Source organism: Canis lupus, chromosome 9 (genome assembly GCF_048164855.1).
Source record: "Canis lupus baileyi chromosome 9, mCanLup2.hap1, whole genome shotgun sequence".
NCBI classification, from domain to species: domain Eukaryota; kingdom Metazoa; phylum Chordata; class Mammalia; order Carnivora; family Canidae; genus Canis; species Canis lupus.
In genome coordinates, this window is record NC_132846.1 from 69,343,699 (window position 1) to 69,364,615 (window position 20,917).

Here is a 20,917-nt window from a genome sequence, read left to right on the forward strand (position 1 = left end):
CAACAGATGGTCACCCAAAATATCACCTACTGAATCCCAGAATTAGACAGACTCCTCCACCTAGTTACAGGCAGAACTGGAGCCCCACAGGCCTCCCCACGTGTGGCCTGCCCCTCTGTAAAGCACACAGTGGAAAGAGCACAACGGATGCATATGGGCAACCGGCTCCCATCAAGAACCAGGCGAAGACCAGTTCCTTCTCTGTGAATCATCAAACAGGTTAAGTTACACCTCCTCTCTAAGAGAAGCATGAGTGAGGGGTGGAAAGAGGCCAGGAATGTCAGGGTGCTGCTGCTTCCTTCATCTGGAAGGACCCAGGGCAGAGAAAAGGCATTTGTCCTTTAGCAGATATGTGTTACTCCTCTTTCCCTTTCAGCTCTGGTGGTACGGTGTCAGTAGGGGGCACTGCCAACCACTCAGTTACCCCCTCCAGAACCAGTAAGCACCCTTGACACTGCCCATCCTCCACCCCAATCTACCCACCTCCACATCCCCTCTATCACAGGTCCTGTGCGCTCCCCCTCCTAACCACCTGAGCCCACATCCTTCTCTTGAAGTCTCAAAATCCTTTGAGGCATGTTCTGTGGTCTCCTAACAGAGGCTCAGAAACATGAACTGACTTGTCTCAGGTCACTGGTTAGCAGCACAGCTCCCGTTGGAGGACCGACCGGAAGGAGTTGCCTAGAACCCTTAGCAAGGCTCTTTTGGCCCCAGGTCAGCCAAGAGAGTACACGAGTACACAGCAGGAAGTGGAATGCTGGCTGTGCACTGCCTGTTTGCCCACGAGGTCAGAATAAGCCCAGACACCTGTCTCCATGTCCTGTGTTCGCCCCGCAGCACAATCCAAGCACACTGAGGGCCTCCGGACCAAGCGATCAAAACTCACCTTGATGTCTCTCGTCGCTCTCAAACCAAAGCCCTCTTCTTTGAAGTTGACCATTTCAAAACCCTCAACAGAGGCTCCATTTTCAGAGGCCCACTTCATTAGGTCAGGAAAGTAATCTTCTCTTTTTCCATCAAAAGTAACAGACAGACCTGTTTCAATCCATGTGTTAGAAAACAAGTGCTACGTTTAGGAACTGTATTGTTTCTACTGTTCTTGGAAACTATAAAAACACACACTGAAAATAGTGATAAAGTTCCAATCGTGAAATCAAAACTCATCGCTAGAGACAGATGGTAACTACACTTACAGGGGCGACCATTTTGTAATGTATGTAATATCGACTCTCTGTGTTGCACATCTGAAACTAATACGATATTGTATGTCACTTAAGCTTTAATTTAAAATTTTTTTAAAAAGAAAAGCTTAAAAAATAAAGTGGTTTAAGAATTGTTTAAATAATTTGGAAAGAGGGCAGCCCGGGTGGCTCAGCGGTTTAGCGCCGCCTTCAGTCCAGGGTGTGATCCTGGAGAACGGGGATCGAGTCCCACGTTGGGCTCCCTGCATGGAGCCTGCTTCTCCCTCTGCCTCTCTCTCTCTCTCTGTCTCTCATGAATAAATAAAAAAAATATTTTAAAGAAATAATAAATAAATAATTTGAAAAGAACTGAAATCATATAATGTTCTCCAATTACAATAATCAAATTAGAAATCAAAAAAAATCTTGAAAATTCCCAAATATTTGAAAATTAAATAGAACACTTCTATTGTTTGCTTTTTTTCTAATTTTAATTTATTCATGAGAGACAGAGAGAGAGAGGCAGAGAAGGAGAAGCAGGCTCCCTCTGGGGAGCCTGATGCAGGACTCGACCCTGGATCTGGGATCATGCCCTGAGCTCAAGGCAGACGCTCAACCGCTGAGCCACCTAGGTGTCCCTGTTTGCTGTTTTTTGTTTTGAAATTTAACAAAGCACTTCTAAATAACCCATGGGCAAATGAAGAAATATAAGGAAAGAAAAACAAAGCAACAAAAAAACAAAAACCATTCACCACAGTACAAATCCACAGTGATAGAAAAGGTGAACCACAACCCTAAATCCCTGTCAGTCACAGAGAAGAATTTGTTGACCCCAGGACGTAGGATTACTGACTGGTGGGCTCTGTGAGGTGATGAAGGAGAAAGGAGAGAGCTTCACCAGCTCACACATAGCAGCACACCCCCCACCCCAAATTAAGTCTAGCGGGCCATGTCTCATAGGCAGCTTTGCTTTAACAAAATCCCCAGGAAACAGAAATCGCTAGCTGACAGGTACACAGGAGTTGTGTGTAAGGAGGAGCACTACAGGCCCGAGTGTAAGAGCACAACTGGACAGCACTGCAACCGAATTCTGTTGAACAGTTTGAATGAGTTGGATCATATGTAACTATAAATAAAATAAAATACAATACTGTGTTTTTAAAAATTCAAATGCTATGAGGTACCTGGGTGGCTCAAGTCAGTTAAGCACCTGACTCTTGGTTTTGGTTCAGTTCATGATCCCTGGGTTATGAGACTGAGCCCCACGTTGGGCTCCACATTCAGCAAGGAGTCTGCTGGAGATGCTCCCTCTCACTCTGTCCCTTCCCACACTTGCACACACGTGCACACATGATCTCTCTAAAATAATAAATAAATCTTTAAAAATTCAAGTGCTCGGATTTTTAAAATACCACTTGCTACCACTGATATTTATGGAGTTATACATGAACTAGAGAAATAGTTCCAGTCAAAACAAACTCCCAACGAGAGATAGAAGCATGGGGTTTCAGCTACATCTGCAACATTGATTTCTTAAAAACAAGTAATGAAAACAAAATAAAGAAGGGACAGGGATAAGACCAGCAGGTGGGAAGGATGGAGAACTTGACCAGTGGGACTGATTCGGTTTGGGTAGGAGAGTCTTAGGATGGAGAACTTGACCAGTGGGACTGATTTGGTTTGGGTAGGACAGTCTTAGGCGTTGTATTCTTTTTTGGACTTTTCAGCATGTTTGAAATATTCAGAGAGATGAAAAGCCATGTAGAGGAAAAACCAAGATTTATCTGATGAGTAAAAGGAGAGGAACAAGAACTTCACGAATATGAGGAGCAGGGTGTGGAGCCCAGCCCAGGTGCCTGCAGCCATGCCAGCAAGCACCATCAATGGTCACCTGATCTGTGAAGCAAGAGTGCCAGGCACCATGCTGTGCCATACTGGAGATGGAGAAAACTGATTCTGTTCAGAGTCACTCTTTGCTGAGAACTCAGGAATGCTCTAACCTTAGTGTGAGTTGTAGTTAGCGTTCTCTACTAACAACAGACACTCAGGACATACAGAAATTGTTCAGCTAGAGATCTGGTGAGCCAGGACTGACAAAGTCTACCATTTAGTGCAAAGAAACACATTTTAAAGGAACCTGTCATCATTTGGGGTTTGAGACCATCTAAGCTAAAGACTGAATGTTTATAGAAGTACACAGGAGAGCAATAAAACCTCACAGAGCAAATAAAACAAACCCTCTTCTGACTCACTTTCATGGCATTAAATAAAAATGGAGCCTAAGAAGGTTCTGCTCACCCTTTTAAATGCAGGCTCCTTATTCTGTTTTCTCCTTCCACCTTCCATGTGGCCCTGCATACCAATCTTTATTTTTTGTGCTTTACGGAACAAAAACAACAATAGGTATATTGAATAGGCTTTTTCAAGCTGACACTTGGCCCTGCTGCCGGCCTGGCTGAGAATCATTAAGACGCCTACTGAATACACCCTGTAAAAACAGTTTCAGAAATAGAACTACATCTCTTATTTAACCAAGATATGTTTGAGTTCATTGTAAATTTTGCTAAGATATTAATCAATCAGTGTATATTTGTGTGTTGATCACTCATGACCTCAAACCCTCAAGGAAACACAATATAAAAAAACGCATCTAAATATATATTTCAAAAATAATAAAGTTTGTCATTTTTATTGACTTTTTAAAAAAATATTTTATTTATTTGAGAGAGACAGAGAAAGAAAATGAGTGGTGTGGAGGGGCAGAGGGTAAGAGACAGAGAAGGAGACTCCCTGCTGAGCAGGGAGCCCAATGTGGGGCTCAATCCCAGGACCTGATATCTTGACCTGAGCCAAAGGCAGACACTTAACCAACTGAGCCACCCAGGCACCCCAAAAGTTGTGTTATTTTAGCCTCTAGATACAAACACTTCTCCCCTACAGCTCCACATTCTTAACCTTTCCAAACCAAGTAGCAGTGCCTGAGAAATGGGAGAGATCTTGGGACAGCTCCCCCATATGTCTCTCCCAAAGTCCACGCCCCTTCCCCTGTGTGTGACCTTCCACAGGGACGAATGACACTGAGACCTTCATTAACTTCCAAATCTGACTTGTGCCAAGTGTCTACAGGATTTTATTAAAATATGATTGTTGTTTAGAAAATGTACCTTTTTGTTTTTTTCGTATTTTCTCGACTAGAGACCGGATCTGCACATACTCTTCCCATTCCTTTCCTGGGCCAGGTGCAGGACTACTGCATTCTGTAACACAAAAGCCATGGCACTCAAATACTGCTTGCTTTCAACTTAACCAGTTAGTCTTCAGCACAAAGAGGACTGGGGTTTTGTTACTGTTGCTGTTACTTTTAAAAGACAAAGACACCACAGCCATGACAATAAACATGAGGAGCATAAACCAGTCATACTTTTCCAAGCATATACATGCTCTGAACCCTCCACATGCCACATATTACACTGGGACCCCTGTACCTAAGTGTGAGCACTGAGCATGCAACTATCTCACTCTTGCTGCTCAGATAAATTTTCCTCAGAATAGATTTCCTCAGAACATGGGAAAATCTAAAAAACTAGGCTAAAAATTTCCCTGAAAACTCTTTTAGAAATGATTAAAAAAAAAAAAAAAAGGTAATCTTACAAGTCAACATTTCTTTCTAGTTAAAGCCTAGAACAATGGCTCTCTAAAGGAACCAGTTAAATTGGACATAAGGACAATTACTCAACAAACATTTCACATCCATGTGTAAGGCTCTATATTAAGCACTCTGGGGGAGTCACAAAAAGAGACCGCAGAGTCACTGCTGAAAAGGAAGCTGAGACTCTCCTGTGGGGCCAGAAGCAGAAGACCAGCATTCTAGACTGGTGCCGATGGTCTGGGAAGGCTGTGCACTGGGCACGTGGACTATCAGCAAGCTCTTTCCTTTCTAAACAACTATATGAGTTTAAAGAAAGAGCCTTCTTCCCATGGCCACCTTTGTTCTCTGAGGAAAAAGAGTGTATGTGGTAAATAATTAACACTAGCAAACCCTAACCCACGGGCTGACTCCTAACTATTAAGGTTAACCAGTCATTCTTCCATCAACAAATACTGACTGCAGCCCTAGGATACAAGAAGACAGAGGCTGTCTTCAAGCTGCTCACAGTCCAGGGGGGAGGGTGGTAAGTGGTCAGTACCTCAGTGCTCTATGGGGTCCTGTACTGCTCTGAGGGCCAGAGAGGTCCATAGGAGCACTTGGGGAGAACCTGACCCCAACTTGGTTGCTGCCTGCTTCTAACAGGGAAAGAAAGCTAATTTTTACTTGGAGTTTAGACTGTCACATAATCTGAACATAATGGGCAAAGAAAATGAGATAAAGTAGTTAGTTAATTGAGTGACCACATTTAAGTTTGAAATCTACATAGCATCAATTTAAATTCACAATTAAGAAGTTACCAATTTTTACTAACTTATTAAAGCAAGCACACACACTTGGTATTTCATTTCCTTGAACCAAGAAATTGGAAAACTATTACTGAGTCACTAAAAATAAAGAGAAGCCATTCTAACAAGGGGGCAGAGTTCCAAAGGTCTGCTCTCTGAGAGGCCTGCTGTACTCACCTTGGGCCTGAAAGCCACAGCACACCTTCACAAGCCACAGATCCTATACCCCTCACCCTCCCAAAATGGTCCATATCCACTGCTGTAAACACTAAGCCTTAGAGGGGTTACATGATTTGTCTGGGGTAGTCGACTGAGTAGGTCCCTGCCCACTGGAGCCCAGGAAAGCCCATGTTCTGGGTGGCTGTGCTAAAGCTTTACATTCACTGTTCCATCCGGCCCACCACCAACACGCCCAGGTTTACAGAAGGGGTTGAGATGGTGGGTCAGAGAAGTTCTGACACTTGCCCAGGTCATGTGGCTAACTAGCTGGGATCTGAACCCAAGTCTGTCTCATTTCCTGTTTTGCCATGCCAGAGACTGTCCTGCGCAGCCTGAGGATGAAAGGAGCGAAGAAGCACAGCCCCACGCGAAGGCGGGAAGCCCAGGCGGAACTTACTCTGCAACAGTTCACTAGTCAGGTTCAAGGTTTCCTTCGGCGACACACTTGCTGTAGCACCAGTGCCTGATTTTTGCGTTTTCACTCGACTCTTCTTACCCATTTTCTAACTATAAAGAAGAGAGAAAAAAGACAAAAAATATTACGTTTCCAAAAAAATCAAATAATGAAAAGTCAGCACAGCAGTGGCTTAGCCCCAAGATGTTAACATCATAGCTCATGTGTGCCATATCCTAAAGTTTCCATCCAGAAAAAGAAATGTGTAACAAATATTAGTATTTGGAGGCTATCAAATGAAAAATAATTGCTTTGTAGTCTCTAGAAGAAAAGTTCATTCCTTTTCACATACAAAAACTACAGTAGAGGCAAATTTTACTCTGGAATTTGTCAAGTGATGCAGATTTTACTGTGTAGACTAAAATGCTTATTCCACGACACTACACAGATAAATACGATTTTGTATACACATGTGTTATCACAAACTGCCATGTGGGTACAAAAAACTATATATTCTCTCCCCACATTGCTTTGGAAGAATCATTTCCCGTTAAGAGCAACTGTACCACAAGCAGCAAACTAGGCTCTCAGGACAAATGCTGAGGACACCTGGGAGCTCACAGATGCTTCAGAGAGCTACTCTAACTCTGCAGCTTTGTTTCATTGGAAATCTCAAGGTGCTTTGCCCAGGATCTCACAGAAAGGTGATGGCAGACTCCACACTGGAATGAGGCCTCACGTGGCACCATGACCACCCCCAAGCCTTGTACCCCCCTCCCACATGAGAAGTGACCATAGCATCCCACAAGCAGGTGTGGCAGTGAGACATGACAGCAGGTGACAGCAGGCTGGGCACAGGCTCTGTGAAATGACATTCATCTGAAAATGCCTTGTAACAATGAGTCTCAGGTGTACCTAGAAGAGAGTTGAGGGATCAGGATGTGTGAAGAAAGGGTAAGGCAATTCACACTCAAGGACAGGAACGGGGGAAGCAGGAGGGAGATCCCGGGGGCAATATGCCTGGCTCAAGCGGCCAGGGAGCAGTGGGGGTGAATCATGCCCAGTGAGTCCTGTCCCCCTCCCCCCCCCCCCCCGCGAAGGAGGGCCATAGCTCTGCCTGAGGAACCTGGCCCAAGCATGCCTCCTCCAGGAAGAAGCACCTCAGGAAGACAGCCCAGAAAGTTGGACAACACTCAGCCAAGAAGCTACTGGAGCAATCCACACTAATTAATAACCAACACCATAATGTTACTCCGCAGAGCCCTTACAATGACATGTAGCCTCAAAGGGGAACCAGAAAGTAGACTCTGACCCATTTCTTTCTACAAAAAGAAATGACTCTTGTAGTGTGGAGATGAGGGATGGGATGTAAGGTTTGAAAGACATATTCTCCCACTATGTACATGAGCCCTGACTGCATTGGAACTAAAACCATGCAAATACAGACCCTGTGCACTAAAATAGAAAACCACGAACCTCAGAAGGCCAGGATATTTCTTCTGTCCCTAACATGTGGAATATAACACACGCACGCACACACACACACACACACATATATATATACATGTGTATATAACGTGTGGAATATAATATGTAACTTTATGTATCTAACAAGCCTTCCAAAACAGTGTGCGATATACAGCGTATATCATCCTGGAATCAAAAGAAACAGGTAAGAATATCTACACGTTTGCAGCAAGGAATTAGTTGCTTTGAGATCAAAAGGGGGGGGGGTAGAAGGAGGAAGAGCTTAAGCACCTTCTCCTGAACTGAAGGACTAGCATCTTAAAGGAGAAGGAAGGATGCTCCCCACGTGCACCTGCCCACTGCCAAGAGTGAAGACGCGGCCCGATTGGAGCACCTGCTGCTCTTCTCTGCATCTCAGGCTCTCTGTAGGGAAGGACTGAACCTGACCCCAAAATAACAAAAACTGCCCTTAGGTCTAGAAAGACAGACTTTTTTTTAGGGTGGTGGTTTTTCTTGTATTCTTTTTTCTTTCTAAGGGTAGTTGACATACAATATTAGTTTCAGGTGTGCAAAATAGTGACTCAACATTTGTATACACTGCAAAGTGGTCACCACAAGTCTACCTACCCTGTCACCACACCAAGGTGTTACAGTAATATTATTAACTATATTCCCTATACTGTACATCTCTGTGACTTACTTTTTAACTGGAAGTTTGTACTTTTTAACCCCTTCCTCTATTTACCCACCCCCATATCCCCCCCTTGGAAGGACTTTAATCACCCTTCCAAATACAGCTCTGCAGGAAGAACCACAGAAACTAGGCACTGTCAGGGATGGGCTTGCTTGGCCTCTCCCTTCAGCCTTGCCTGCAAGCCTTTTTTGTACCAGGCTTCAAACAACGTGAGAACATCACTTTGATGAGGTGGTCCAGGACCTTCCCTTTCTCCTAGCAGGCCTGGGGAAAGTGAGCCTGAGACAGCCATGCTCTCTTGCACTGGCCCCCACAGTATGAGGACCCACTGCCAAACAGGCTTCTTCACTCTGCCCACAGTCTCCTACCTCCCCTCAGGTCTTTCTGCAGGGATTTCCACACTGCCATTGCTCCCAGCAAGTAGATACCTGTCCTGAGATAATGATCATTAATTAAAACAGCACCAGTGACCCTATATGCACACAGTGCTTCCACTCCACCAGGTACTGGCCTAAGGTACATCTCATTTGATCTTCCTAAACCCTTTTATCAGAAAATCATAGCCTCATCTTTTTTTTTTTTTTTTTAAGATTTATTTATGAGAGAGAAAAAGAATGTGCATGCACACGAATGAGCAGGGGAAGGGGCAGCAGAAAGAATCCCCAAGCAGACTCCACACTGAGCGTGGATCCCAATGTGGGGCTCAGTCCCATGAGATCATGACCTGAGTCAAGCCAAGAGTTGGATGCTCAACTGACTGAGCCACCCAGGTGCCCCAGATCATATCCTTGTCTTTTGGATGGCATTCTGAGAAAGGTGAAGTCCTTCAGCTTTGTTCAAGGTCATATATCAGGTAAAAGACGCAACCAGAACTGGAACTCAGATCTGCCTCACTCTAAAGCTCAGCCACTGCCCCACTGCTTCTGTTGAAATGCAGAGCAAAAGCACAAGGCACTGCAGGGGACAGGAGAGCTAGGTCTTCCAGATCTGACATCCAACAGCACCCTGCCAAGTACCCGCACCCCTGGATGTGGCCAACTGCCTGCCACCTGCTCCTGCCCGCCTCCTGAATTCATTTCTCCCTTACACTGTCCCTGTCCCTTACATGTCTTTGTGCCAGAACCCACTGCTACCACTTAAATCTGTCCCACGCTGCCATCCCTGCTCCAGCACTTCAGGCTCCAAAAACACCACCAATGGGGCCCAGTCCCTCATACAGGTGTTGTCATGTGCCTCTGTGCCCTGTCCCTCTATCTCCCCCACCCCACCCCTAACCTGCACTACTTGAGTCACTTGCTCAGTAAGCTGCGTTCTCTGAAAGCCCTGCCTGGGCATCACCTCTTCCTCATCCTCCTAGCTCTAATATTCCCTCCTCTGTATCACTTCTTCTACCACTGGATCTCACTGCAATGAAGACTTGCTCACACACGAGCTTTCCTCCTGGATAACAGGCTCCTCAAGGCACCCTGTCCTATTTCTATTTGTGTCCCCAGCTTCCAGCTCAGAACTGAGCACACAGCAGGCTCTCTGCATACGGTGCTCATGAGCTCCCAGAGAAAAACATTCCCTCCTTTGGGCAGCTCTTCGGTGAAAGTCTGTATTACTCCTACTAAAGTTTCTATCTCCTTGGAATATTAAGAAAATGTCTAATTCCTGCTGCAGGTGAGAGACCTTAAAGATCTGGTCACAGTGATTTGAAAACACAAAAGATTCCTGTGGCAGTAATACTCTACCACTGAATACTTAAAACTCCATTGTTTTCAAGATTTCTTTTTCCTTAAGCCAGAAAACTGTTGGCTTTTAGATACAAGTAATAGGTACAAAAATACAACACAGGCCAAATTTCCAAACACATCCATCAATTAGCACTGAGGAGAGCAGGTACATGGAGCATAACCTTCCAAGGCCAGGGGAGTTGTGTTTATAGAAATGGTCACTGAAGCCACACCCAGTTAAGACCTTCACCTCCAGCTCCTTCCATCCTTCTGGCTTCATTTCCCCACCTCCAATCTCCTTCCACATCACGTGTGGACAGTTAGCCTTTACACGTGGAGGTATAAAGTGCACCACTTGGTGAGTGCTCGACCACTACCTCCACTGAGGTACCCACATATGCAGCACTCACGGGGCCTCCTGGGCGCCTTCCCAGTCACTGCTGTCCCCAGCAAGGGGCCATCACTTTGACTCCAGTACCATCACTTAGTTTGGCCTGTTCCTGAAACTTCACATCACGAATATGTAAGCTTCTTTTGCCCAACATAAGGTCTTTACGCAGCTCACAGGGTGAGTTGAGACTCCCCAGCACAGCCCTCGAGGTCCTTCATGTCTCCCCACGTTCTACCCATCTGTCTTCACTCTATCCATCACCCCTTTACACGGCAGATTCCAGGGATCTGCTGGTTCTCCCCCATTTTCTGAAAGAAGCTATATCTTCCACTACCCCCTTTTTGCCTTTTCTTGATAAAATGTTTCACGAACTTTTAGCCAAAACATCCCTAATGTCCTTGAGGAAATTTTGGGTTCCTCTATTCATTTCATGAAAGTAAAAACCAGCCAAGTTCAAGGTGATTAACAGATGCTAAAGTCTTGGCTTAGCTTGGGATTCAGTCTTTTGCAACTGTCTTTGGACTATTTCCCTCCCACAAGGATATAGACCCTACTGGAGAGACAGCAGCTTGCTTGGGAGAGGCAGTAAGCATCTTACATATAGACGTTAACTTACATCATCTTAATTAAGGTGAAGGGGTTATCTGTCTTTGTCCCCCGTGAATGAACCTCCCTAAGGTACAGGATTATCAGCCCAGGCCATATCTTGCTCTGTCTTCCCAGAAACCAGGCTTGCACTGACCCCCTTCTGGGAAGCTCCCCAGCTGCCCTGGACTGGCTTTGCTGGAGGGTCCCTGCCGCACTCAGGCCCCTGTGCACAGAATGAGTTAGTCATGGGCTTGTTGCCAAGCCTTTAGTTTAGGTGACCTCAGGATTCTGAAGGGTGGGGTTCTCTGTACCCAGTTCTACAGCCCAGCAACTAATCTTCTGAACTTAAACAGCCATCAATGTCTGTAACATGCATTTACCTCTACATGAGATATGGTTTGGCACCAAACCTTCTAGTTTCCGTAGGACACCCCTAACTCCAGCATACCTGGAAGTAGATACATTTACTTCTTTTCACCCCACAGGCCATCAGCCTCGGTCGCCATCTGCTAGCTCTCCATACCCGACTGCCCCTCAGCCCCTGGCCTGGCTGTCTTTCCCTGACCCTCACTCTTTCCTCCATCACTGAGGTCTATATGCCTTTACCCCAGGGTGAACACATGTGTCTACGCCTTGGCCAAGACCCCCCCTCACTCATGGTCACCTTCCCTGCACTGTTGGCGCTCAACTCTGGAGTCTCTAGGGGCTCACCCACTGCAGTTTATGTTACTGATGTGCTTATTTTGCCCACTGTCTCATGGCCCAAAGCTTCCATCTCTAAACTACCTACAAGGTCTAACATAATTTCATGGACATAGATGAGGGTCAAACACTTGCTGAATGAAAGAAAATCTCTGGATATCATATTTGGATACGTTAGTGTTACTCATGGGGAAGCTTTATTTCCCAAAACAACAATAAGATTTTGTGTCAAAGAACCATTTTCATGTGTTCTCCCACTAGCAAATAAAACAGTAGTCAAAATGCAACATTTACTAAATATTGATCTACCTCTGTTAAAGAATGAAGATGACTCTTAAAAATGTAATTTTTTTAATTCATGAGAGAAAGAGAGAGAGAGAGGCAGAGACACGGGCAGAGGGAGAAGCAGGCTCCATGCAGGGAGCCCAACGCGGGACTCGATCCCAGGACTCCGGCCGGGATCATGCCCTGAGCCAAAGGCAGACACTCAAACGCTGAGCCACCCAGGCATCCCAAAAATGTAAATTTTTATGTATACGTGAAATAGAATTCGCACTTAAAATTAAAAGACAGTTTTTCTTTGGGGAGTCTATAGTTTATCATTATCATTTTCATAATAGAAAATCTCTGATAAACACAAATCCAATTTTTGTCTTTGGTCTCTTAGAAAGCCACAAGTAGGAACGAGTCCACTTCCAATAGGAAAAAAATAATAATAATAAGAGTTACGGCCCAAACACAGCTTGAAGCTCTGTGGGCCATTGTACCAGGAGCACAGGCATCTGCATGGTGCTCTGCACTGGCCAGATACATCCCCCCCACGGCGGCAGAGGCCAGCGCCGATGACAGCCATGTTGGGGGGCTTAAACATGGCTGTGACTTGGCCAAGAGCCCACAGCTGCCAAACCATGGACCCACAGCTTCCAACCTAAAATCCTGTATCATCTCCAGCACACGTGCAGGCTCTACTTACAGATGCATGTACTCGATTAAATAAGATCTCCTGCGTCTGTGTGTCTAGGACTATGCCAGCTGCTGGAGAACACAAAATGAAGGAAGGCCAGGACTGCAGGCCTCAAGGATGAGGACATGGGGAACCAGGACTCAAACATGGGTAATTCCTCAAAGACCTAAGAGAAGTAGCTAAACAGAGAGGGGCAAGGAACAAGGTAAAACTAAAGAAGGATGACTAAACTTTAAGAGGCAATTTGATAAGGTATAGAATCCAACCTTAGTGGTTTCCTAACAAATTCAACCCCCTTCTGCCTTTTTTACTGGACAAAGATTTCCTCCATATTATGGATTGGAAACAACTACCAACCCTTTTCATTTACAACTCAAGAATGTGTTACACACAATGAATAATTTTCATTGTAATTTCAGCTGATCAGGGGCTAGATTCCAAATTTCAACAAATGAACAAACCAGTAGCCTGAGCATCCTTTATGCCCCCACTGGAAAAAGCTACCCATTAGAAATTCATCAAGTTCCTACAGAGACCAAATATTTATTTTCAATATTTGTTTCAAATATATTAGAAAAATATGAAGACGTCTAAATTAAGTACGTGTACACACACATACACACACGCACACACACATTCAAGTTAAATTCCAAATGTCACCCAGAAGCTTACAATGCTAACTGAAAGTTTTTTTCCTAAAGTTTAGACTGATATCAGGTATTATTTACAAATTCTTATGGAATTACCTGGAGACAAACCCAAGTATACAGTAAAAAAAAAAAAAAAAGAAAAAAAAAAAAGAAAAAAGAAAGAAAATATAACAAAAGGAAATAAGCAGAAAAGCAACATAGGACTTATAGACAAATGGACTCTATAAACAATTATAATTCAAAAGTTGGGCATCTATGAAAAGAAAGAGGAAGCCAGGAGTTTCACATGTATCTATGTTTCTTCACCATTAAGATCTTTTGAAAATCCACATTCTAGAATCCTCAAAATGTGGCTCTTGAAGACATACTATAAACTATTGAGCAAGCCCACCAACAATCTCTCCACTTAGTAGATACTGTAAAATAAATAAAACTATAAAATATTCAATTATTTAAATTGCTGACTAATACGAACTGGCACCTGTAATCAACACACTACTGACCACACAAGTGATTTTTCAATATAGAATCTGTACAGTGGAATGAAAAGTCAGGTGAAATAAACTAAAGCACATTTAGACAACTTGGCTAATGGGTTGGGGGGCAGTGAGGGAGTGAGTTACTTTCCCTATCATTACAAAGTCTAGCTCGCCTATACTGAACACAGGGAGACAGGATTCAGCTGGATGGGTTGTTGTTGTTTTTGTTTTTGTGTTTTTTTTAATTCTAAATGAGAAGTATATAAATTTGTATTTTTCTTGAGTTGCTTCCAACTAAATACAAATAGAATAAACATTTTTGATTACACTTATTTGGCAATTTATCCTGAAAATTTTAGCTCTAACCCAGCATCTGTTTTTCAATGTATCCTGAATCTACCCAACTTTACAGCTGGATTGACTAAAGCAGAGAATTGTCCTATGGCTTCCTCCTCCTACCTCAGGCACCCAGCTGTAAATGCACTTGAAGAGAGCATGAGAGCCTGCCCAATCTTGTGCAAGAAGAAAAGAGTCTCACTAAAATATCTGGCTGACCATTAGGATCAGATCACTACATTCTGAATTAAATATACCTATTATAGGATGATGCTTAGGAAAATGAAAGCACTCTCGAACTCCAAAAGTATTTGTGCAGTTTTTTCTGTCCTACAGAAACTGATAAGGCATCCACAGACCTGCATTGCATGCTACCATGTTAACTGGAACTAGCACGTATGAAAAACATGCATGCTTTCTGCACAGTTAGCAGGGCCTAGTAATGGGTTTGAGCCGTACTAACTTTACCAGTCTAAGTAGATAACTAGCAACCATCATTCCAATTCCTATCAAAGGAGATGCTGATATGCCACAACTCAAAAGTACCAAGAAGTCATGGCAAGGAGGCAGGCAAGAAGGTGGAATTAATTTCAAGTCAGTAGCTACTTAGGTATGGGGATGAATGTAAGTCCCATAAGTTGCATTTAAGTAAAATTTCAATCTCTATACAGAACAATTTGGGCTGTCATATAAATAGATCGACAAATAGGGAGAGATACACAAATTTGAGATTTAAAAAAAAACAGATGTTTTTTGCTTTGTAAGTGTTTTTTGCTAATTTTCCACTAATTTATATGGTAATCTTAGAAATGCTTAAGCCATTTCTGATTGACTTTTCAACACACAATAGTTTCAGTTTTAAATGGCGGTTGAATTAAATTGTAAATATGCTAAAATGAGGCTCCTATTTAAAGGAAGTTGAAAAAACCTCACATAAAGCAAAGAATCATTTGGTATCATGAATAATCATTTCCTATTATATCTTTCTAAAATAAAAAAGAAAAACGTTAAGTGAAGAAACAGCTGTATCTGTCAAGAAATTACCTTCAAACCACCCACATACCTCCCATAAGGATTTGAGATTCTAGAACTATGGAATATCAGGTTTAGAAGAGACTTTTGGGGTTATCTGTGTTAACCCTCAATCCCACAATCCCACACATTTAGGAAAATGACATCTAAGGTCATGAAGCAATGACAGTTGTCAAAGTGCCTCACCTTGCTATCCACTGCCAAAACTCAGGAGGGCAAGCCCTGGGAGGAGAGGCAGTTGGAACACTTCAGGGTCAAGAAGAAATGCATCCCCCGAGGCTTGCTGCTGCTGAGCGGCAGAGGTGGGAACAGAGGTTCTGGGAGTGCTCCTCTACTTCCTCACACTTGGTGCTGCAAACTGCCAGCTGCTGCTTGCGCCTTTCTATATGTGAACCACTTCAGCCCCACCCTGTTTGAAAGTTCATCATCCTCTCTGACCTGTCCCAATTCTACCTTTCAAAAGAAATTATCCTTCAAATTTTTGAAGACAGCTTTCTTACTCCCCCCCCCCCCCCCGCCCCCAACAAAGTCCTCTCTTCTCCAGGCTTAGCACTTCTCAAAAGTGGACAAAAACCACTTTGGTGAACAGTTTTTTCCTAAGGCAACAAAACCCTTCGGATGAGCTCTGAGAGGGGCACAGCTCCATGGGAATTGTCTTTCCAGAACTCAAAATCAAGGGGATCGTACTACTCTGCCAGAGACTGCCCTAGCTTTCCTATGAGGCAGGTAAACAAAAGAGCACATTCATTCAAGTGCACATCTCGAGTATCTGGTCTGAAATGCACAGATGAGTGACACATGTGCAGTCCCCTAGCCTTTCGGGTAAGATAGTAATCAATTAAAACCTTTGTTACATAAACTGATCTTTTGCAAGACAGACATGCTATATCAAACAAGTGTCTGAACCTAAATTCAATTTTTCATGCTGTCACGTTGTTTCCAGGCTACTGAAACCATCATCCCTGCCACACAAGTGTCCTACAGCAGGTCCGCAACATGCTCATCTTCATCATAACTGCCCCATTCCGGCACTTAACTATATGAGTAATAGATATCTTACACAATATAGATACTATACATTTTACACAATAGGTATAAATACTATACCCACTTTGCAGATGAGAAAACTGGAGTTTAGAGAGATTAATAAATTCTATGCAAGATGGAGACTTAGTTGGTGGCAAAGCCTCACCAACACACCTTGATGGCAAACTATACTGATACTCAATAGTGTTTCGTGGATTCAGCTCAAGACCAACCCACCTGCAAAGGCTTGAAAGGCTGGTTATCACCTCTGAAGTTCAAAGTAACAGTATTCCTTTACAGTAGTAAAATATGCTATGTAAAGGTTTTATCTCTTTGGTTTATCTCTTCTATATTTAAAAATATAGAGCCATTTTGCTGGCCTTGTCCAAATAAACAGAAGTGGCCTCAGCTTAAATGAGAAACATGTGCAAAATTTACAGATAAACTTCTGCCCAATTCCATGTAGCCCACATTGAGATTTGCAATGCTACACTCTTGTTATGGATCAAGAAATTGCAACAACCACTTAGGTGACTACCACATGTAACAATCCTAAGTTATTACAATCAACAAATGGAAAACTTTGTTAATCATTAGTAAATATGGCAGAAGCAACTTTAAGGATTATTTTTAACACTAATCCTTACTTTCTTTTAACGACGCTCACTGGAAAAGCTCTGATATTGAAGAGCCATGCCTATTTTCTGAGACTGAAATCTTTAAACCAGTCCTATAACTTTTTAGACCTTGCTATGTTCTAATGAATTATAGCCTTAAAAAAAAAAAAAAGTGAAATTTAGGATTGCAGATAGGTAATAAGCCTAAAACCTGCATATTTATTGAGTTCTACCCAGACACCTGATTGTCTACATTCTCTGGACAATTCTTTAGTCCATCTGAAAAAGAGTGAACGCAGTTCTTTCTGCTCTGTCCCTTTTCCTTGCCCGCCCGTCACATCCTCATCACTGAAGCTAAGCAAATAACAGGTTAGGATCTTATTCGGGGCTTGGTAATCAGTACCACTCAGATCCCTTCCAAAATCTTAACTTCAGAGCTGGACTTGTCTTCCACTGTCAGCCAAGAGTGTTGGGCTTACCCTAATTAACTTCTACTTAGAAAGTACTAGAGTAAGAAATAATTTCAAAGTCTTAACTTTGGTATTTGAATTTTAGAATCAGTTGGAATCATTTTTCTTCCAAATTTATTTCAGTCACAAACTGTCAATACTTGGGTTTGTACCTCTTGTTTTAGAGCTGTTTATTTCTAAAACCTAGAGGAAATCCCCAAATGGAAATGGAGTCGACACAGCTAATCTCTGGCTTGAGTTACTGGATAAATTTAACAACAAAAGTAGTACTTCTAATCTTGCCAATTCTGCTAACTAAGCTTTCCTAACATAAAATTATTAAGTGACTTTAAAAAAAAAAAAAAAAAGCTCAACTCCTTTGTAATAGGAAAATTACATAAATATTTTGTTAAAAAATTCATTTTAACTTTAATAAGCATTATGCAAATTAATTCTATTTCCAGATCAAAATATTTAACATCTCCAACTTTAGGAATAGGAAAATAAAACAATGTCAGGAAATCCAATGTACAGAAGTCAATTTTGCCAAGTGACTGCAACAAAACTGAAACCTAGAAAAATGTAAAAAGCAGGGAACCCTTAGTCTATTACTCTTAACTGGTTAAATGGAAGTCACAATGAACTGATGTCCAAGACCAACACGTCTATGACTGGAGCAAGAGAAAAAAGATGCAGAGCAAATCAAAATAGTCTTCAACGATAAATGGGGCTAAACATAACATTAGCTAATTGAGAGAACTGGCCACAAGCAACTTCCAAAGTGACATAAGAATAAAGATACATTCACTGTCTTGTTAAAAATGTTTAATGCATGGTAATAAATGATTCCTGCTCCTCCAATTGGGGAACAAAATCATGGCTCCATTCCCAGGACTTAGGTACAAGGAGAGGAGACACACTTGAAACTCTTCGTCCCCATCCCCAACAGAAGCACCATCACATAGCAGCCAGGGACAAGCAAACCAGCTACTAAAGAAAAAAAATCCCCCAGTGGAAGATAGTCATCAAACTACATACACAGAAAAGATACACTATGATTACTTACATTTCTAAAGGCTACTTCAGATTAAAGATAAGAAAAAAAAAAAGAGACCCTGTAATTCAAACATTTTTAAGACACTGGAAAGCCCCAAAGTAAACCAACGTCTAGTAAAAAAGAATCCCCCGCCCCCACCCCCTGCCAACAGATAGGATTTTTTACTCCTTTTTCTGCTAAAATTCCACATGGTACAAACTGTGTACCTGGTTTTACTGAATTCAGTAACTGTCTACTAAATATTTCCACTATCAGCAGGCCTCTGCTGCGTTAACGCTGACACTTTCCCGTAGCTGTCAACTGCCATGCTGTTCTAGATATGAAAGCATCAACTTTTAAGGAAGCTGTTGTGAGTGCTCATACACAGTTTTCCAGCGGTAGAACTTCAGAATGGGAAGATGTTTGAGTACCACCTTTAACATCTTCTTCACTTTCCTGTGTCTTCCAAGGCAAAGATTCAACTACTTGAAACGTAGTCTTATGTAGGGCCTAAGTGTTCACCACATGAAAAAGAAGTTCAGTGTTACTTTCGCGATGACAATCTTACCGGCACTCTTACTGACAGAACTAAACAGACACTTTCATTTCCATAGCATGAATGTTCCAATCTTCAAATCCAACATCATTCCCGTGTGCCAGGAACAAAAGCACCAAGAGACGTCAGCAAACGGAAGGGATGGTCAGCAAACTGAAGGGATGGGAAGCAGAAGCAGCGACCATTTTACCCCCCTCGGGCTAGAGCTGCATTTCAGACAGTAACCTAACAATCCTGAACACGCTGAGAGAAAGGAGGGCAGACAGAAAGTGGGGGGGGGGGAGCAGGAGGCTTAAAAACTGAGGTTGTTTGGAATTCCAGTAAAAGAGGTCGTTCTGTAGCTGTTCGAGGACTTGGCTTTGCAAACTACTTTCTCCGGCCAGAGAAAAACTCCTCCTTAAACTGTTGGAACTTGACCAGAATATCAATCACAGTAGTCCCTGGGACTAATTTGGTAAGGCGGGCCTGCATGCACGGGAGCCCAGATAGACTCCTGATCTCTACCACGGCTCAAGCAAGGAAGCCCTAACAAACTTTAACGGTGGAAAAGCTGCTCCTGCTTTTGCTGTATTCTCGAATTAGATGCATTGCCTTAAAACGGTTAAGGAAAAAAAAAAAAAAAAAAACAACCAACTCTCCAAGATTATTACCTCGTTTTTGTTTTTGTTTTTGTTTTGTTTCAATTTTGAAATACCAGTGGGGCCATCGGGCGGGAGGGGAAGGGACGAGAGGGGTTGTCACTCGTGCACGACAGAAGGCGCATCCCGGTGTCCACCTCTAAGGGTTGTGACAAGCGCCGCCCGGCGGGGGGAATCGGTCCCCGAGCCGGGCAGCGGGTTCGCGGCTCGACGGTTACGTCTCCAGAGCCGGAGCGACCTGTCAACGCGTAACAAGCACGTTTGCCTTCGGGACACGCCGCCGTCGTTTGGCAAAGCGGACGGAGGCCCCGCGAGGGCTCGCGCACGTGTGTGGGCACGTGGGGCGCGCGCGGCCCTGCGGCTCCAGCCCCCCCCCCCGCCCCGGGGGCACGCGGGGGCACAAGGCAGCGCCGGGGCCGCGAGGCCCGGAGGACAAACTCCAAAGCGCCGAATTCTTCTCCCTAGTAGGGCGCCGGGCGTGTGGACCACGGCCAGGGCGCGTGGGAAGGGAGATGACCTATTTTCAACGCCTGTTTTTATAACTGGGGAGTGAAGGAGAGGCGCAGGGACGGGTCCCCGGGCGCCCCGGCGCGCGGCCGAGGGGTGGGGGGCGGAACGGAGAAGCCACACCGCCTGCACCCCGGGCGGCGGGCGGCGGGCAGGGAGGGGCGGACGGACGGACGGACGGACGGAAGGAAGGACCGGGGCGCGCGCGCAGCCCCGCCGCCCCGGGCCCCACCCGGCGGGCGCCCAGCTGCACCTGCCGCCGCCGCCCGGCCGGGCGCCCCCCCCCCGCGCCCCCGGAGCGCGGGGCCGACGCCGAGCGGGCCCCGGACTCAGCCCTCCCGCCCGCGGTGGTCGCCCCGGGCCCGGCCGGCGGGGCGCGCGCAGGACCTCGGCCGAGGGGCGCCGGCCGGGGCGGGGGAGGCGGCGGCCTCGCCGCGGGAGTCGGGCCGCCCCGGCACTCACCTGCCCGCTGGCCCCCTCCGCGCGGCGGCGGCGGCGGCGGAGGCGGAGGCGGCGGCGCCACACTCGGGCCCGGACCCACCGTCCGCCTCAACCAAGCCCCGGGCGGCGGCGGCGGCGGCGGCGGCGGCGGCGGCAGCGGCCGGACGGCAGGGGCGGGACGGCGGCCTGAGACGGCCCCGCCGCCGCGGCCCAACCCGGCTCCGCCCGCCCCCGGGCCCCGCCCCCGGGCCGCCGCCGCCGCCGCCCATTGGCCCGCGGCGCCGACGCAGGGGGGGCGCCCGTCAGCCAATCAGAAGAAAATGGCGCTCCCCGACGAGGGAAGCGTCGCCTCTCTCTGCCCGGGCCCCGCCCCGCGGGTCAGCAGCGGTCGCGCCGGCCGG

The 20,917-nt window shown here is 45.1% G+C and overlaps 1 protein-coding gene across 4 annotated transcripts in view; it reads right to left on the reverse strand.

Moving 5' to 3' along the window:
• The window catches only part of SETD3 (SET domain containing 3, actin N3(tau)-histidine methyltransferase), a 79,446-nt gene extending 58,772 nt beyond the window's left edge, over positions 1 to 20,674 (reverse strand). For 2 of the 4 annotated variants that reach the window (XM_072839888.1, XM_072839885.1), the window contains exons 1-4: positions 20,538 to 20,674; positions 6,232 to 6,341; positions 4,346 to 4,438; positions 887 to 1,035 (exon numbers count right to left, since the gene is read on the reverse strand). In XM_072839888.1, coding sequence (XP_072695989.1) covers positions 887 to 1,035; positions 4,346 to 4,438; positions 6,232 to 6,334 — 345 coding nt within the window. In that variant the 5' untranslated portion in view covers positions 6,335 to 6,341; positions 20,538 to 20,674. Of the gene's footprint in view, positions 1 to 886; positions 1,036 to 4,345; positions 4,439 to 6,231; positions 6,342 to 18,942; positions 19,084 to 19,580; positions 19,606 to 20,537 lie in introns of those variants that run through there. The other 2 variants (XM_072839886.1, XM_072839887.1) reach the window with 2 other exon arrangements.
• Between the last annotated feature and the right edge of the window lie 243 nt (positions 20,675 to 20,917).